This window comes from Phyllobates terribilis, unplaced genomic scaffold, assembly GCF_046119375.1.
Source record: "Phyllobates terribilis strain yellow unplaced genomic scaffold, ASM4611937v1 Scaffold_11__3_contigs__length_659146591, whole genome shotgun sequence".
Classification (NCBI taxonomy): domain Eukaryota; kingdom Metazoa; phylum Chordata; class Amphibia; order Anura; family Dendrobatidae; genus Phyllobates; species Phyllobates terribilis.
In genome coordinates, this window is record NW_027362771.1 from 215,548,002 (window position 1) to 215,566,117 (window position 18,116).

At 45.5% G+C, this 18,116-nt stretch overlaps 1 protein-coding gene across 1 annotated transcript in view; it reads right to left on the minus strand.

The window, feature by feature from the left end:
* Positions 1–18,116, minus strand: part of NELL2 (neural EGFL like 2) — a 467,229-nt gene that overhangs the window by 73,334 nt on the left and 375,779 nt on the right. Inside the window, exons 14-15 of the mRNA XM_073652036.1 lie at positions 15,386–15,508; positions 14,108–14,203 (exon numbers count right to left, since the gene is read on the minus strand). Of these exons, the coding sequence (XP_073508137.1) occupies positions 14,108–14,203; positions 15,386–15,508 (219 nt within the window). The remainder of the gene's footprint in view (positions 1–14,107; positions 14,204–15,385; positions 15,509–18,116) is intronic.

Genomic DNA, 18,116 nt, shown 5'->3' on the forward strand with positions numbered 1-18,116 from the left:
ACTTTTGCCTCCGCCAGCTTGGGATCCGGTGCCCTTTTCTGCCAACCCTTCACCCTTTCTGGTTTGATTCTGGGATCTTAGGGTTCCCTCTGGCTCTGCCTCTCTGGGTCCTTCTTCCTCCTCTCTCCATGCTTGGCCCTGGAGCTGGGCCCAGCCGGAGCCACAGCTCCCAGTCAGCCCTCCTGGCTGAGCTCCTCTGCTCTGCTTCTCCTCAGACTGACTGACTAAAAAGACCCTGTCTCTAGATGGTGCCCACCTTATATACTCCCTCTATGTGTGAGCCCAGGTGACCAGCACCCAATGGGCTCCTAGCTTTACCCAGAGTACTCCCCCTATCTGCCCCTACACTACTGGGATGTTCCACCCCCCTCCCACTCCAGCCAGGGACAGACGCTGTCGTACCTGCACATTTACTTGGTGGGAGTACCGTAGTTCTGTCCCCCGGAAATGGGATGTATGTAGTGCATGCAGCCTACTGAGCTCAGTCCCACACTCCATCCTTACCCGGGAGTGGAATACCACACCTCTGGAGTGAGGTGCAATACCCCTGTAGCAGCCGAGTCCTCAGGGTGCTACATGAGCATTAGCCCATAATCCCAGCCACCTCTCTCCAACCCTACAGAATGATATAGAAAGACTCCTGGGGAAGCTTAGTAGCCCAGGAGCAGTTCTACAGTGCTGCTGTCCTCCTGCAGTCCAGCTGCTGAGCAAGTATCAGGGCTTTTGTAGTGCAAGCGTGTACATTCATGTCAGCAGCCTAAAAAAAGAACTTGAGAGTAATCAGTTACGTGATTTGACACTACTCTGTTGTCCTTCCCACTGCTGCCTACTACTGATTTATAGGTAAAAATATACCAGTTGAGGATAAAAGTATCAATTCAATATACATACAGTATGATGGAACAGCAGAGCATTGTGCTATGACAAAAAAATCCTACAATCCAACACAATCTTATCTCGGTTTGCTTATGCTTCTTTCATATTTTGTCATGAAGGGATTGTTCAATTTTGAAAGAAAAAGACATTGCAGAAATCAGATGATTGCAGCAATTGGGCTCCTAAAACCCTCGAGAATGAACTGACGCTGATGAGAAAGGTCTAACCCAACCACACAATTTCCCTGCAGTAGCCTTTCCAGAAAAAAAATTGTATTATATGGCGACCATACAAATTATTGAGCTTCTAAGTACTTCATGGCCAACAGAAATTATTAGACACAGCCACTTTAGCAGTTCTCTGCTCTAACTAGTCAAGTCGTGTCCAAAGTCCACTAACCCTTTTAAGTTTGTTATGTCTTTCAGGTAACTTTTCTGAATAAGATTTCATGCGTGAGTACATGAGGAATGACACTATTTGTGGTCACTATATGATTTATAACCTGCATTTTTTTAACAGTTTTCCCCTTTTTGTGTTCCCTCTCTAATTTTGAATTGTTTGTGACTACCTGCTATGATGTCGCCCATGCACAGTACACACAGAAAGATAGATTCCTGCTGGTTTCTTATGTAGAACACAAATAGAAGCAGAAGCAAGGAGAACAATATACAGCATCATGGAGGACACTGCATAGCAGTACTGAGCAGTGTAACTGTGAATCTGACAGGTGCATAAGTTTAAAAACACCTCCAAAAAACTGCAGCATGATCTCTTTGTGTTTCTCTATATCTCACTATACTCCTTCCTCTTCCTTCATCCTCCCCTCTCCATGGATTTCAACAGGCTGCTGTAATCTGATATTTCAAGATGCTGGCAGTCCCTATTTTTTTAAGCAAAACACATTTGAACTATTTTTCTGAGTGAATGATGCATTCAGGAAGCAAGCAGGAGCCAAAGTGGAGAAAGCATAATTCTCTGATAAGATACATTATAAAGCTTCTTATATTCAGTTACACTACTGCTCGGCGATCACGTGTGCCCGCTACTAAAGAGAATGAATATGGACTTCACCCCACTCCCATGGGCGTGGGGAGCAGTGAATATTCATTTTCTGTAACAGCGAGCACACGTGATCGCTGAGCCGCTGCAGGAAGCCGGCAGCTGCAGCTACATTGTGCATTAAAGAAAATTAAAATTCATTTCTCCCCACTCCCATGGGTGTGGGGAGCAGTGAATCTTTCGGCAGCTGACCTCGACGTGTGAGGGCACATGGCAGTGATGTCATGCACTGCTTACACGCTGCTGGCAGCAGAACAGGACGCAGCGCTGGAGCAGCAGGGAGGTGACTAGAATCCTTTATTTTTTTATGTGTGCAGTGTTATGGAGGCCATTTACACCAAGATTGGGGGGCCACGGATACCAGGATGTAGATGGGGGGGGTCATGTATACCAGGATAGGGATGAGGGGGCCATACATACGAGGACAGGGATGAGGGGGCCATGCATATCAGGACGGGGATGAGGGGGCCATGCATACCAGGATGGGGATGCGGGGGCCATGCACACCAGGATGGGGATGCGTGGGCCATGTATACCAGGATGGGGATGAAAGGGCCGTGCATACCAGGATAAGAACAACTGAAGCAACCACGATCTAAAGCCAATCTTCATCATAAAAAAATATTTTTTATTAAATATTAAATTTTGTTAAAAATTATCACATGCAGATAATTGGTGCAAAAAATGGTGCAAAACGACATACAATGTGTAAAAATGTTCCACCGATGTATGGGACACGCAGGACCCAAGTTGTACAGCCTAATAAATGCTAGGTAATCATCCAAGTAGCGTAGTATATATACACAAGCCAATGTAACCCGATATCATTTAACAGAGGCTCATATGCTCAAGGGTCGTTAAGTCAAAGAAACAAAGAATGTTGATGCATTATTCAAGATAATTATTAAGGGTATAATGAACCACCATATAGGTGTTTACATGTATATAGCAACAGCATATAGACATACAATATATTGGTACTTTGTATTACATCATATCCATATATTGTTCAGCCACATTATCAATCATATGGAAAACATGTCTGGCACACAATGGTTCTATGTAAAGTGACAATGCAGATTAATATACATATAATAATTAGTACCTAGGCACCAGACTGCTACTGAATGAGGCTTCCAAAATGGGTCCTGCTTTCATAGTCATGAAAATACAGAAAAATCTTTAAATGAGAAGGTGTGTCCAAACTTTTGGTCTGTACTGTATATATCAGGATTGGGGGAGTATATACCAGGATGGGGACATATATATACCAGGATGGTGGATATTAGTACAGAATTGGGGAACATTACCCCTATAGCAGTGTCAGCAGCAGATAACCCTCCCCATAAAAGTGCATCATGACCACATTTTTTGCTTCAATTTTTTTTTATTTTCCTCCTGTAAAATCTAGGTATATCTTATGGTCCGGTGTGTCTTATAGTCTAAAAAATACAGTATGCTCATATTGATATTCTCCTAAGAAAGACTAAACTTTGCTTTCTTAAATATTCAGTTTTATTAACCTTTTCGATTGACTGACAGCGCTGTAGTTATGCTATAATAGAATTAATCATCAAAAATATAAATTGCCTAATATTTGTGCACACAGTGTAGAGTATGGAGGCTGGTAAATGAGTATAGATTTTTTTTTGCCCAAGCTTTTGTTCATTAATAACATGTTATTAAATAGTAGACAGCCCTTCTAAACTATGCATCCTCAAAATGGAAAGTGAATTCTGCATGACAGGCACACACTGTTCTGCTACATTTTTATATACTCTCCTCCTTGCTTGTTCTTCTCCTTGCAAAGTTGAAGTATATTATTTTATTTCACTTGGGTGTATACTTAAAGTGGAAAATATTTTGATCCACTATAAGAAAACACAAAGGGGAAGTACAACCCTAAGAGTTAATATGTGGCACCCCAGGGGTCTGGTTGCCACAGTAATAGAGATATTATGTCTGGGAGCAAGTGGGAGGTTTCTCTGGTCAGGAGCCCTAAGCATGCAACACGGCCCACTCAGACCTGGGAGGGGAGGAATCTGCCCTTATAAACTGGGTCTGGGGCGGGATTAAGTTAGTCAGAGCCTGGAGTGAAGTTCCAGACACAGGGAAAGTGACAACAGGAGCTCTGTAGGAACAGGAGCGAGTGCCAGAGGCTGGAAGCTAGATAGGTCGCCTTGGCTGAAGACATTAAACCCGGACACGGAGTCCGAGGCTGTGGGGACATCCAGGTCCAGCAGCAGAATCCAACCGGCAGGGGATTCCATGTCCTCTGGCCTTAGAAACCCGAAGGCACGGTCACAAGCAAGGGACCAGCACCGCCATCGTGAAGCATAGGCTAACGGAAGGCCCCAAGTCACCGGCCATACGGGTGAGCACCACACGGTATACTCAGGGACGTGGGCTACTTCTACCCGCATAGAGCAAGGTAGCCAGGAAAGAGTGCAGATAGTCGGGGAGGCCTACAACTCCACCTGGCCAGGGGAGATCTTGCTTGCTCACAGACTGACCAGGCCCCTACTGCTAACCAGTACTCCCAGGAGGGTCTGCTTTATACCATCAGTAAAGACCCTGAACTGCACCACACGTCTCTGTGCTTCATCGCCGCACCAGCACCATTACTACTGGGACGCTCACACCATCACTCCCATCATCCACATTAGCTGCCCTGAGGCAATACTTCTCCCGTGGGGAGTTATCCCATACTCGGCTGCGCAAACAACATCAGCCTCAGCGGTCGGCAGCGCAGCGGCGGTCCCCACTGACCGCAATCCACGGGTGGTGTAGTCGGACATTATTATTACTTAAGACTGTCACTGGTTTGACCGCCCTGGGCACGGACCGGGTCACCGCCACACTGAGACTACAACCCCCAGCGATCCGGCTCCGGGTATCCCCCTGCACAGCACAGGCCCAGGGGGCGCGTCAACTTTGGCGTAGTCGGCAGGATTTCGTGCCCGCAACCACCGGGTACTGCATGCCTGAAAAAGAGACTTTTATACTTACCTGTGGTGAAGTTTCCCGCCGTCCGGAGCCGTTTCCCGCCATCGGACGCCATCTTGGACCGTTTCCCGCCGTCTTCTGCCTTCTTCCCGCCATCCGCAGCTGCTTCCCGCCTTTGGATGCCATCTTCGGGATGCCGCGCGGGAAGAAGAGGGGCGTGGACGCCAAAAGCGCGCGAGATCCGAAGCTCCGCCCCACGCTCCGCCCCACGCTCCGACGCTGCGTGAGGTCCTGGAAGGAAGGAAGAGCGACGCTGACGTCATCGGAGCGCGACGCCAGGTCCTCAACCCCGACGATCGACTGTGGAGCCGCGGCCTACGGAAAAAGAGCACCGCAAGGTAGGCCACGGTCCACTAGGTGGGAAGAAGGATGTCAGACACCGAGGGGAGCTCCACCGCCACACCGGCCGCCAGCGCAACCGCTGCTGCAGTCATGCCCTTCACCATGCCCTATATCCCGGGGGCAACCTGGCTACCCCAGTACTCAGGGGAGTCACATACCCTGAGTGACTTTAGGGAAAGACTTGATAGCCTCTTCCAGGTATACCCCCTCACGGAAGAGCAAAAAGTGAGCATCCTGGTGGCCCAGCTAATCGGGGCAGCCCAAAGGGAGGTAAAGTCCTGGTCACCTGGGAAGAAGAGGACTGTCAGAGAGATACTAGCCCGGCTGAAAGACACATTTGATACCCGAACCTCAGCCGAGATAAAACTAAGATTTTATGGGTGCAAACAACGAGCACATGAAAGTATAAGAGACTATGCTCTAAACCTACAAGAGGCCCTGAGAGCCATTAAGCAGGCAGACCCTGACAGCGTGGGAAATGAAGACAAGCTGTTGACCGAACAATTTATTCAGGGTCTACTGTGCAATGCCCACCGAACCCAGTTGCGGGCAATGGCCTTACAGGACCCTGACCTGGACTTTGCACAGTTCAAGGACAGAGCCATCCGGGTGCTCCGAGAACCGGCACCAGGTGGCGCTGTGACCCACAGGTGCCCTGCTATCACTTATCACCAGGACACGGCGCCCTTGTCTGCAGTGCCTGTGGGAGCTGATGCGCAGGCTTTGAACAATGACCCGGCTACAGACCTGCACCATCAGGTCCAAGAGCTGACTAAGAGCGTTGCCGCGCTAACCAGAACTGTGCAGTCTTTACAGGTCTCTTCTCCAGGAAAGATCCAGCTGGCATCCGGACCGTAGGACGTCCCGTGGCACTGACTGAGGAGGACCCCACCGGCCAGAGGAAGACCCAGCGACAGATACAACGAGGACGGACGACCCATCTGCCGCCGCTGCAATCAACCCGGACATATGGCAAGGTACTGTCATTTAAACAGGCACAACGAACTGGCGTGACAAATACGTAGGGGGACGTCCGGTCTTGCCTGTGGTACTGGATGGCATTCCTATGAGTGCCCTACTAGACACCGGGTCACAGGTCACCACCATCCCGTACGTGCTCTTCAAGCGGTACTGGAATGACTCGGACATAACCCGCTACCCAGATGACGACCTGAGCATTATAGCCAGCAATGGTCAGCCCGTGCCCCAGATAGGATTTAAAGGGGTGACCATCAAGGTCGGTAAAGTTGAACTGCCGGCACAAGGACTGATCATTGTGGACATTGACCGTCGCGAGAGTCACCCAAAAATAACCCTAGGTACTAATGTAATTGAAAACTGTCTTGCAGAGGTGATTCTTATTTTGCAACAGGTTGCCAAGAATGCCAGTTCCAGCCAGCAGCGTGTGCTCCAAAAAGAGATCCGGGCACTGATGAAACGGCAACAGGTGGAACTATCTGGTGGTCAGATAGGTAGCGTGAGAATGTGTGACCTATTGCCATGCCCCCAAAAAGTGAGATGATGATTTGGTGCCGGGCAGCTATTGGTCTAAGAGGTAGAGACTACCAAGCAATGGTAGAACCCGTCTACTCAGACAGTAGGCCCACCATTTTGACAGCACGGGGGGTGGTCGATGTACGCCATGGGAGGGTGCCGTCCGCATCATCAATATCGGGGACAGAGAAGTATACCTGCCCCGGTATGCCACGCTAGCCAAATTGTTCACCATAAACCAGAATTCTGTGCAGGCCGTGGAACCCTTGCCTCCATCTCAACCAGATGAAGGTAACGGCTCTAAGAAACCAATGGAGGACTGGTGTCAGCAACTGCATTTGGGTACTGACTCCACTCCCTCACACCAAAAACAGAGAGTCTATCGGGTGGTTCAAGAGTACGAGAGAGTGTTTAGTAAACACCCGCTGGACTTTGGGCGAGAAAAGGGGGTAGAACATCACATCCCCACGGGAGACCATCCTCCCATAAAGGAGAGATACCGACCCGTACCCCCTGCACACTATCAACACGCCAAGGGGATGGTAAAAGACATGAAGGAGGCTGGGGTAATTAGGGACAGCTGTAGCCCCTGGGCAGCTCCACTAGTCTTAGTGAAAAAGAAAGACAACACCATGAGAATGTGTGTAGACTACAGGAAGGTCAACCGTATCACACACAAAGATGCGTACCCGTTACCAAGGATAGAAGAGTCCTTAGCTGCATTAAAATCTGCTAACTTCTTCTCTACTTTGGATCTCACTAGCGGGTACTGGCAGGTTCCTGTAGCAGAGGCGGACCGGGAGAAGACCGCATTCACCACCCCGATGGGACTCAGCGAATTTAACTGTATGCCGTTCGGGCTCTGCAACGCACCAGGAACCTTCCAACGGTTGATGGAATGCTGTCTGGGACACCGGAACTTCGAGACGGTCCTATTATACCTGGACGATGTCATCGTCTATTCCAAGACCTATGAGGACCGTCTGGAACACCTGGCAGAAGTGTTTGAAGCCCTGGCAAACTATGGCCTAAAGGTAAAACCCTCAAAGTGTCACCTACTGAAGCCAAAGGTACAGTACCTGGGACACGTGGTGAGTGCTGACGGAGTGGCTCCCGACCCTGACAAGATCACCGTGATCAAGGACTGGCCAAGACCATCCAGCATAAAGGAAGTGCGGCAGTTCCTCGGGTTGGTAGGCTACTACCGAAGATTCATTCCCGGTTTTACCAAGAAGGCAGCTCCTGCATGGCCAGTCCAGGAAGGCCAAAAACCAGAAGCCACCCTTCAAATGGGAAAAGCTGGAAGAGGAGTCTTTCCGCCAGCTGAAGATGGCCCTCACGGGGGGTGAAATCCTGGCGTACCCTGATTACAGCCAGCCCTTTATCCTCTACACGGACGCAAGCAACATCGGGCTAGGAGCCGTACTGTCCCAGATCCAGCAGGGGAGAGAACAGGTAATTGCTTACGCCAGCCGAAAACTGCGACCCACGGAAAGAAACCCTGAGAATTACAGCTCGTTCAAGCTCGAGTTCCTGGCAGTGGTGTGGGCAGTAACCGAACGTTTCAAGCATTACCTTGCCTCTTCCAGGTTCACCGTGTACACGGACAACAACCCGTTGACACACCTGGACACTGCAAGACTGGGTGCCCTGGAGCAGAGATGGATGGCCCGCCTGTCCAATTTTGAGTTCACGATCAAATACCGGGCAGGACGCTCCAATACCAACGCGGACGCCCTGTCCAGGATGCCAAACCTACCGGACGAAGGGGAGGATCCAGAAGAATTGGAAGAGATCGAACTCCCTGCGTTTCACCGTCATGGGATTACCCAGTATTCCCACCGTGTGAGGGGCCAGCGAACCGCTACGTTCAACCCCTTACCCCACTACAACTGGGCGGAGACGCAAGACAGTGACCCTGCAGTCCGTCTGGTGAAGGAGATGCTGACCCAGGCTGACGCCCGCCTGGACCCAGACGCTCCGGAAGAGACCAAGCAACTGTGGACGGAAAAGAGCAGACTGTTTCTCTACAAGGAGAAGTTGTGCCACAGAATGGTCAATTCCCGGACACATGAGCTGATCTGGCAGGTGGTGGTACCGAGACGGGACGCAGCTATGGTGCTGGAGGCCTACCACAATGGGGCAGGGCACTTCGGATGGAAGAAGCTGGAGTTCCTGCTGCGTGAACGGTTCTACTGGATAGGCATGAGAGGAGCCATTGAGAGGTGGTGTAGAGACTGTGGCCCGTGCAATCTAAGAAGAAGGGACCGTGCCAGCCAGAGGACTCCCCTGCAGCCCATCATCATCAGGCAGCCGCTGGAACTGGTCGCTCTGGACCATGTTAAACTGACTCCAAGCAGAAGCGGGTATGTCTACGCCCTAACCATCGTGGATCACTACTCCCGATTCCTAGTGGTAGTCCCTGTCAAAGACTTGACGGCTCAGACAGCAGCCAGAGCCTTCCAGCAGCACTTCTGCCGCCCACACGGGTACCCGGACCAAGTGCTGACGGACCAAGGACCAGCCTTCGAAGCGGAGGTCTTCCAGGAGTTCTGCAACCTGTATGGCTGCAAGAAGATAAGAACAACGCCCTATCACCCCCAAACCAATGGACTCTGCGAGAAGATGAACCAGGTGGTGATAGATCTGCTAAAAACATTGCCCCTGGAAGAACACAGTCTGTGGCCTGAGAAACTGCCCGATCTGGTGGACCTGTATAACCACATCCCGGTAGGTTCCACCAACTGTACCCCGGCTTATCTAATTCGAGCAAGACCTGGTAAGCTGCCTGTTGACCCGGATATGGGAGTCCTGATACCCGAGGACACCTCGCCAGAGACAGACTGGAGATACAGAACGGCAGCAGCAGTACCGGAAAGTACAGGAGAGCGTCGAGCGAAGTCTCTGCCAATCAAGAGAAAGGCAGGAGAAGACTTATAACCAACATGCTCCCACTGTTCCCCTGGTACCTGGAGAGCAGGTCTTGAAAAGAAAAACGCGGCTCCATAAGTTGGATGACCAGTGAGAAAAGGACCCGTACACCGTACTGCCCTCATGCCACAATAATCCAAAGGTGTACGTCATCAGCCAGGATGGAGAGACCACAGCCACTGTCTCCAGAGACCACCTGAAGAAGTGCCCCAAGAAGTTGCAAAGCATGGATGAAGATCAGGAAAACCCTCAACCCGTAGAGGAAAAGGAGGAAATGATCAGCACCGTACTCGGAGACTTTCCCCGGTCCTGGACACAAGTAAACAACGTTATCGTGGTGCCCGTCCTCACCTTTCTCCAGCCAGCCCCTCAAGTGCCTACAGAAGACCAGGTAGAGCTGGAAGAGCAGCCGGCCCAGGAGGCAGAAGAGTCCACACCAGCAGCGCAGGAGGATCAACCCTCTGCTAGTAGTGAGCCTGCCATGCCTCTAGTGAGCCAAAGAGTGCGCAGACAGCTGCCCAGCTTACCCATAACAGCTCCTACACCCTGTAGTGCAGGACCAGTTAGTGAGCTCCGTAGGTCCACTAGAGTCACTAGAGGTCAGATGCCCGCTCGCTGGAAAATCTAAACAAATGCACTGTGAATTTATCTGTTTAACTGTTTATGGTTTATGTTTGTTGCCTGTTATTAATTATGTTTCTCAGTTACCCTGCAGATTTCTATGGACTAACAGGTTATGGATACTGGATAACCGGAACAATTCTTGTAGATAGTTGCACATTGTGCCTCTTGTGAAGACGGCCGCGGAAGAGAAAACCTGTCTGGCGTGGCCTCCTTGCGGTCCAAAGTAGCTAGCTTCAGCCTTGCAGCCACGCCCAGGGCCAACGCAAGGGGTTTGCTTTGGACAGGTCCCCTACTTCACTTAAAGCTTCACCTTTGGTGATATGGACACCCGGTTGCGGACACGCCGTGACCTTTAAAGAACTAAAGCTTCTTGTAAATATGTTATTGTATTATTGTTATACCCTGCATTTATGTTTCTTTAAAAAATGTGTTTAGTCCCGGAGTACTAAAATTTACTAGGGGGGAATGTGGCACCCCAGGGGTCTGGTTGCCACAGTAATAGAGATATTATGTCTGGGAGCAAGTGGGAGGTTTCTCTGGTCAGGAGCCCTAAGCATGCAACACGGCCCACCCAGACCTGGGAGGGGAGGAATCTGCCCTTATAAACTGGGTCTGGGGCGGGATTAAGTTAGTCAGAGCCTGGAGTGAAGTTCCAGACACAGGGAAAGTGACAACAGGAGCTCTGTAGGATCAGGAGCGAGTGCCAGAGGCTGGAAGCTAGATATCTCGCCTTGGCTGAAGACACTAAACCCGGACACGGAGTCCGAGGCTGTGGGGACATCCAGGTCCAGCAGCAGAATCCAACCGGCAGGGGATTCCATGTCCTCTGGCCTTAGAAACCCGAAGGCACGGTCACAAGCAAGGGACCAGCACCGCCATCGTGAAGCGGAGGCTAACGGAAGGCCCCAAGTCACCGGCCATACGGGTGAGCACCACACGGTATACTCAGGGACGTGGGCTACTTCTACCCGCATAGAGCAAGGTAGCCAGGAAAGAGTGCAGATAGTCGGGGAGGCCTACAACTCCACCTGGCCAGGGGAGATCCTGCTTGCTCACAGACTGACCAGGCCCCTATTGCTAACCAGTACTCCCGGGAGGGTCTGCTTTATACCATCAGTAAAGACCCTGAACTGCACCACACGTCTCTGTGTTTCATCGCCGCACCAGCACCATTACTACTGGGATGCTCACACCATCACTCCCATCATCCACATTAGCTGCCCTTAGGCAATACTTCTCCCGTGGGGAGTTATCCCATACTCGGCTGCGCAAACAACATCAGCCTCAGCGGTCGGCAGCGCAGCGGCGGTCCCCACTGACCGCAATCCACGGGTGGCGTAGTCGGACATTGTTATTACTTAAGACTGCCACTGGTTTGACTGCCCTGGGCACGGACCGGGTCACCGCCACACTGAGACTACAACCCCCAGCGATCCGGCTCCGGGTATCCCCCTGCACAGCACAGGCCCAGGGGGTGCGTCAAATACATGAATGTATAATTAATTCTTCATATCCATCTAAAATCACATCATACATGCTATTCCATGCTGTAGCCCGTTGAAGGATCGAGGAAGTTTAATATATGTTTATTTTACGTGCACCAATTTTTCCAACATAAATATTTAGATGTTGTTTATAGCATCCGTCACGTCCATTGCAAATTACTCTTTGTGATAAAATTCATAGGCATGCCAGAAGGCATAAATTAACCCTAGCTCATAACAAATGAAAGAAATGGTCTAGAGAAATATTGATTTCCTATCCATACCACAGAAGCACAAATGGCTTGCAATTCGCTTTGTACATATTCATCTATTTTATTTGCATACTCACAGTGATGTTTATGCAGATTATGTGAAATGTGTGCAGAATTGGCATGAATGTTTAATGCTGTACAGTATATGAAATATGTCCATCCTTTAATATATTCCTTCCTATTAAGTCAAGCTCGATAAACTAAAATTAAATGGCTTCACCAGTGTTAGGCTCATGGCATATCATCGGTGGCATACAGCAGAAATTTATTCTATGAATACCTCCTAGGGAAAGGCCTCATTGTATGCTAAAATTGAGCAAAAAGATTTGTGCTGCCCTTGTATTGCGTCCATGGCATTTGGGCCAGTTCAGTCACTTCTGTGCCTGGAATCCAAAGCATCCCGGGCGCCCCTCATGTTTACTAGGTCCTGTGATATCATAACACTACGTCAAGATGCTGCACTAGACGTAGTGACTTGGTATATGGCAACAATATGACGTCACGGGGCTGACTAAGCGCAAGAAGCATCATGGATGCCTGGCACGGAAGAGAAGACAGCCACGTAGGACTGGCATCGGTGCAAAGCAGCGTGAAGCTCTTTACTTGGCTATAATGTACACCAGTGTATAGGCACATAGTTGCATACGTTATCCATAGGGTTTTATTGAGAAAACAGCTAATTGGTGGATCTGTCCGGTGTCAGACCCTCACCCATCTAATATTGATGACGTACCCTTAGGACAGACCATCAATATCAAATTAGTAGAAAGTCCCTTTCCCATTATAATATAGGACTCATCCATTCAGTGATGTATGCATAGACAGGATCATGTAAGGTCACCATAATACCAGTGTATTCTGGTGGGCCCACATATTTGTTCAATAATAAGCCCCAAAGCCCTCAAAGTAGAATTTATTTCTATGACATGAGTACACAATAATAACATCATAGTTTAGGATAAAATTAAAAGTGGACATTCACCGGATCTGTATAGATTTCCAGTGCTCACTTTGAATAATATTCTCTGTTTAGCCAGGGTACACCAGTCCTACAATGGGCACTGACATGAAAGAAAGTCTTCTAGAGAGGAATACCTATATAATATGGCATGCAATGGAACATGTCGTGCTTTTTTAATTAAAGATATAACATCAGAGAGAGACACATGGAGGTATTATATGAGCCTATAGCATGGATATTTTAGTAATATACTATTAATTAAAATAAATAAATTATTAATTAAGAAACAATGCCTAGCTATGTTTCATCTAGGTTTTTTACTTTTTATTTATTTTATACCATACGCTTTCATGTGATCATTTCTTAAAGCTTTTGGCTGTTAAATTAGGAATTAATAAGGAAATACACTTTTATTGTGACTATTGCTACCTTGGTTGCTGTTTATAGATGATGTTTAATTTTAACTTCTAGTAAAATTTGCCCTAAATATGCTTAAAAGTTCAATTAATTTCTAAAGAAGTGGTTAGGGATACTGTGCATCAGGTCCTTTATAAAACAAGAACAAAAACACAAGTTATGTCTTCTCCATTTGCATATAAAGGTGACTATAAATTAACAATATACCGTATTTTATAATAATTTTCCCAAGAAACCTTTCTAGATATGATCATAACCTGCTAGGTTCAAATAAGACTAATATTATATCTTCTCACATATTTAAACCCAAGTTAAAACCGTTCAAGAGTTGTCTTTGGTAGGATTTTTCTATGTGTAGTCAGCATAATGTATGATGAAATAAACATCAATAATCCCCAAACACTTTATAAAGCCGCTGCTGCAGAGGAATGGCAGGAGATCAGTCAAGTAGTGAGAATATTTCTTACCACTTCACTCATTATTTGCTTACATCACTTTATACATATAGATATTTTGTGAACACTTCAAGTTAAATATTGTATTTCTTGAATTTACACCAGGTTCAACAATGTTTTAAATTTATTTTTCTTTTGAAAACTTATAAAAGAGAATTTAAAAGAAAAAAAGAATATATTTCTTACCTGTTTCACAGCTTTGTCCTGTAAAACCCTGCGGGCAAGCACACATGTTAGGAGCGATGCAGGTTCCTCCATTCCTACAGCCATCCTTGCAAAAAGCTTCAAAAAGAAAACATGAATATTAGAAGTTAAGAAACAATTGGTCTCCCTATCGTATTATATTTACATGCAGATCTAATGAGGACACATCATTTGTTCAAAAATCCCTGTGCTCCCCTGATTTTGCTGTTTTGTGCTGCGTCACTTCACTTCGGAGATATTCATATGTTTCTTCTGGAGTTCAGTATGTGAAATCTCGGCTTGCAGACCAACCGGGATTTTTTTTTTAATCTTTTCTGTGACATGCACTTTCACCCCTCCCTCCCAGATGCTGTGAATCATACCTTCGCAGTTGATCTAGCAATCTATCAGCCTCAGAGGTTGTGGCGATGTAATTGGCAGCATCTGGGAGAAAAGAGTGAAAGTATATGTCCCCAGAGAAGATTGTGAAGAGACACCCAATTAGACTGCAAAGCAGAGATTTCACATTATGTGCTCTAGAAGAAACAAATGTGAATATCCTTGTAGTGGAGTAACATAATGAAAAACAGGAACAGCAGTAAAATTAGGGGAGCTTAGGGGCTTTACAAGGTAGTTAACTCAATTTCTTTGAACAAGTGACAGGTTCTCTTTAAAGTCATAAACACTGAATTTGATGGATACTCTGCGGGCATTTTATTGAAAGTTTTACATTAGAAAGTCTATGTATACCTTTCTTCATACCATACTTATGTCAGAGTAAATAAAAAAATATATTCGCAATGAGACAAAGTTTAGTTCTGCTGTATTGTGATAGCTTAGCTGTACCGTGTTAGCTCTGCTGTAGTTCTAACCTCAGTGCAGAGCTGAGTATATTTAGGAGAGCAAAGTGTCAGACATTACTTGGTTCACATTAGTAACTCCCTCTTTCATTTCAAATAAGCTGGGGAAGCAGATTCTCATGCAGATCTATGCCCTGCCCATAGATCTTAATAGCTCATTTGCATATAAGAAAGAACTGGATTTCTCTGGAATAAGACATTGAAGCCCAGATATCAAGGTATCATTTTATGCAATTTTCTCTGACCTGCATTCCCATATAGACGGCTTAGGAGGGATGATCCAACTGACAGATTCCCTTTAACGTATAAGGCCTACTTCTTCATATTAAGTGTGAAATTTTTGGATATATGGATTTTAGATTTGTACTATACTATAATTATACAACACTAGACAATAAGATTAATCATATGAGAACTGTACCTTTGCAGATAGTTCCATTACCAGTGTATCCTGGCTGGCATACACAGTTGTGTCCACCCACAGTGTTAAAACACAATGCATTCTCATCACAGCTGTGCTGGTTTGTTGCACACTCATTGTGTTCTGAAAGACAAAGAGGAATGATGAATGTAGCGTCCAGAATAATTATTTCATCACATTTACATCATTATTAACTACTGATATAATGAATGTATTATAGAATACAATATATATATATTTCTATAAGGTATTACTACACAATGAGGAAGAACTGACATTCCAGAATCTATGAATGTTAATAGAAACCCTCCATGAAAACATTATTATGGCCATTGTTCTTTACAAGCCTTAGTCATGTAAAGGTACTGTATATCTATGAAAAAGCCGAGTGCAGTGTTAAACATATGGACAAAAGAGCACACGTGCTTTTGATTTTCAGGAATTTACATTTATTTGTACATTTTATAATAGTTATAAAGACTCCAGATATTATTTATCAAATTATTATTTAAAAAAGATGTATAAATAAAGCAGCATCCATAATGTCATGTAAAGATTCATTGTGTCACAGTCAGCATGACATAGGAACCTTTCCAGACATCCAGCTAAATGTTAAGAGAGTTTTGGGGCTTATGTTATAATGCTTAAAGTGATTTCCAGGATTAGAAGAAAAGGTCGGCCCTTTTTTTTCACAAACAGAAGCACTCGGCTGTGCCCGGTATTACAGTTTACTCTCATTCATATAAATTGGTGTAAGCTGCAATACCAGACAAGCCTAAGGATAAATGGGGGTGCTATTTGTGCATTGATGCAGCTTGAAAGAACTTCTGTCTTGTGACGCTTGGGTAAGAGCATTTACAAAACCAATATAATAGCCAAATAGGACAATATTGCTTTTCACAGAAAGAAAAATTAACTACAAAAATCATAGAAAAGTTCAACTATTCATAAAATCTTGAACTGTATGCATACACTAATAAGGCTACACTCACATTTCATTAGCTTCTTCCGTTTAATGTTAACTCCTGGAAAAGTTCTCTGGTCTGTGTTAGATAGAGACATATCGCTTGTGCCAGATGTGACGTAGTTTCCATCTTCTTTAGACTTTTATGGTATTTGTTTGAAGGGTGCATTATTACAGAATCTGATACACTGCCTCATGTATTTTGGGGAATACTGTACTCCTGTCTGATGGAAACCTAATGGACGCTCTTCTAGACTTTGATAGACTAATGTAATCGTATAGAAAGAGTGCATATTGGATGGCTTAATGGTGGGTGTATATGTTAAATATGATGCAAAATACCCATGTGAACCCAGTCTAGTAGCATAGGGTAGGCATAACATCTCACTGCTAGCAATATAGGCTACAATTACTAGACAGCATACAGATTTACATGTACATTTTAGAACAGATCGCCCCAATATCTAGAAGAAATCCCACTGCATGTGTAAATGTCTTAAACTCTATTTTTTGTCCTGTTTTGTGGATTCTTTTATTTCATTCTGCAGTAAGAAATTTTGCAACGTGTGAACTTAGCCAAATGACATTACCCAACGACTCCGCTTCCCAAATACATTTCAAAACAATGTTAATGACTTGACATTTGTAACAGAGTATTATATAATGTTCAAATAATTGCAGAGTTGGAATAACATTGTATTAATTAATTTGTTAACAAGCACAGATGGTAGATCTAAAACATTGTGTCCTCTAGCATTCCTGAGAGCTTTAAGAACTACAGCATTTTATTTTCCACATAGTCTAACCTTTCATCAAGAACACGTATTACACTTGTACAGCTTCTAGGCAAGATACTTAGCCCTGTCAGGTTAAGAACCTATAATAACTGTCTTATTATATAAAGTGGCATTTACTGTGGTATAATCCTGAGTATACAGGAACATTTGCTGAGTTATAATACTTTACATAAAGAGGCAATAAATGTAATAATACTTAGTATACAGCGGCATTTACTGTGGTATAGTCCTTAGTATACAGGGACAATTGCTGAGTTATAATACTCTACATAAAGAGGCAATAAATGTAATAATAGTTAGTATACAGCAGCATTTACTGTAATAATACTTAGTATTAGTGTTGAGCGATACCTTCCGATATCGGGAAATATTGGATCGGATTGGATCCGACCGATACCCAAAAAATATCAGATATCGCCGATTCCGATACTGGAAGCCAATGCAAGTCAATGGGACACAAATATCGGAATGAAAATAAACCCTTTCTTTCCTTGTAGGTTAATTCTACATGAAGGAAAACAACTAACAATAATGTAGAATGTATTACATGAAAAGCTGGCAATTCAGCAGCGGCATACACTGGTACCCGACAATTTAGAACAGAAAGAATAGAGCATCACACATAGATTAGATAGATAGAAACATGTCAGTCACATATATAATAAGTACAGTGACAGTGTTGCTTACTGTACTTGTCATTTAGTGTTAAAGGATTTATTAAAAAAAATAATAATGTTTTCATGCACCGTCTCTTTAAAAAAGCCGGCCGGCAATTCAGCATCGGTACCCGACAATTTAGAACAAAAAGAATAGAGCATCACACATAGATCAGATACATAGAAACATGTCAGTAACATATATAAGAAGTACAGTGATAGTGTTGATTACTGTACTTGTCATTTAGTGTTAAAATAAAGGATTTGTTAAAAAAAATTGGCGTGGGGTTCCCCGTAATTTTAGTCTGTAGCGG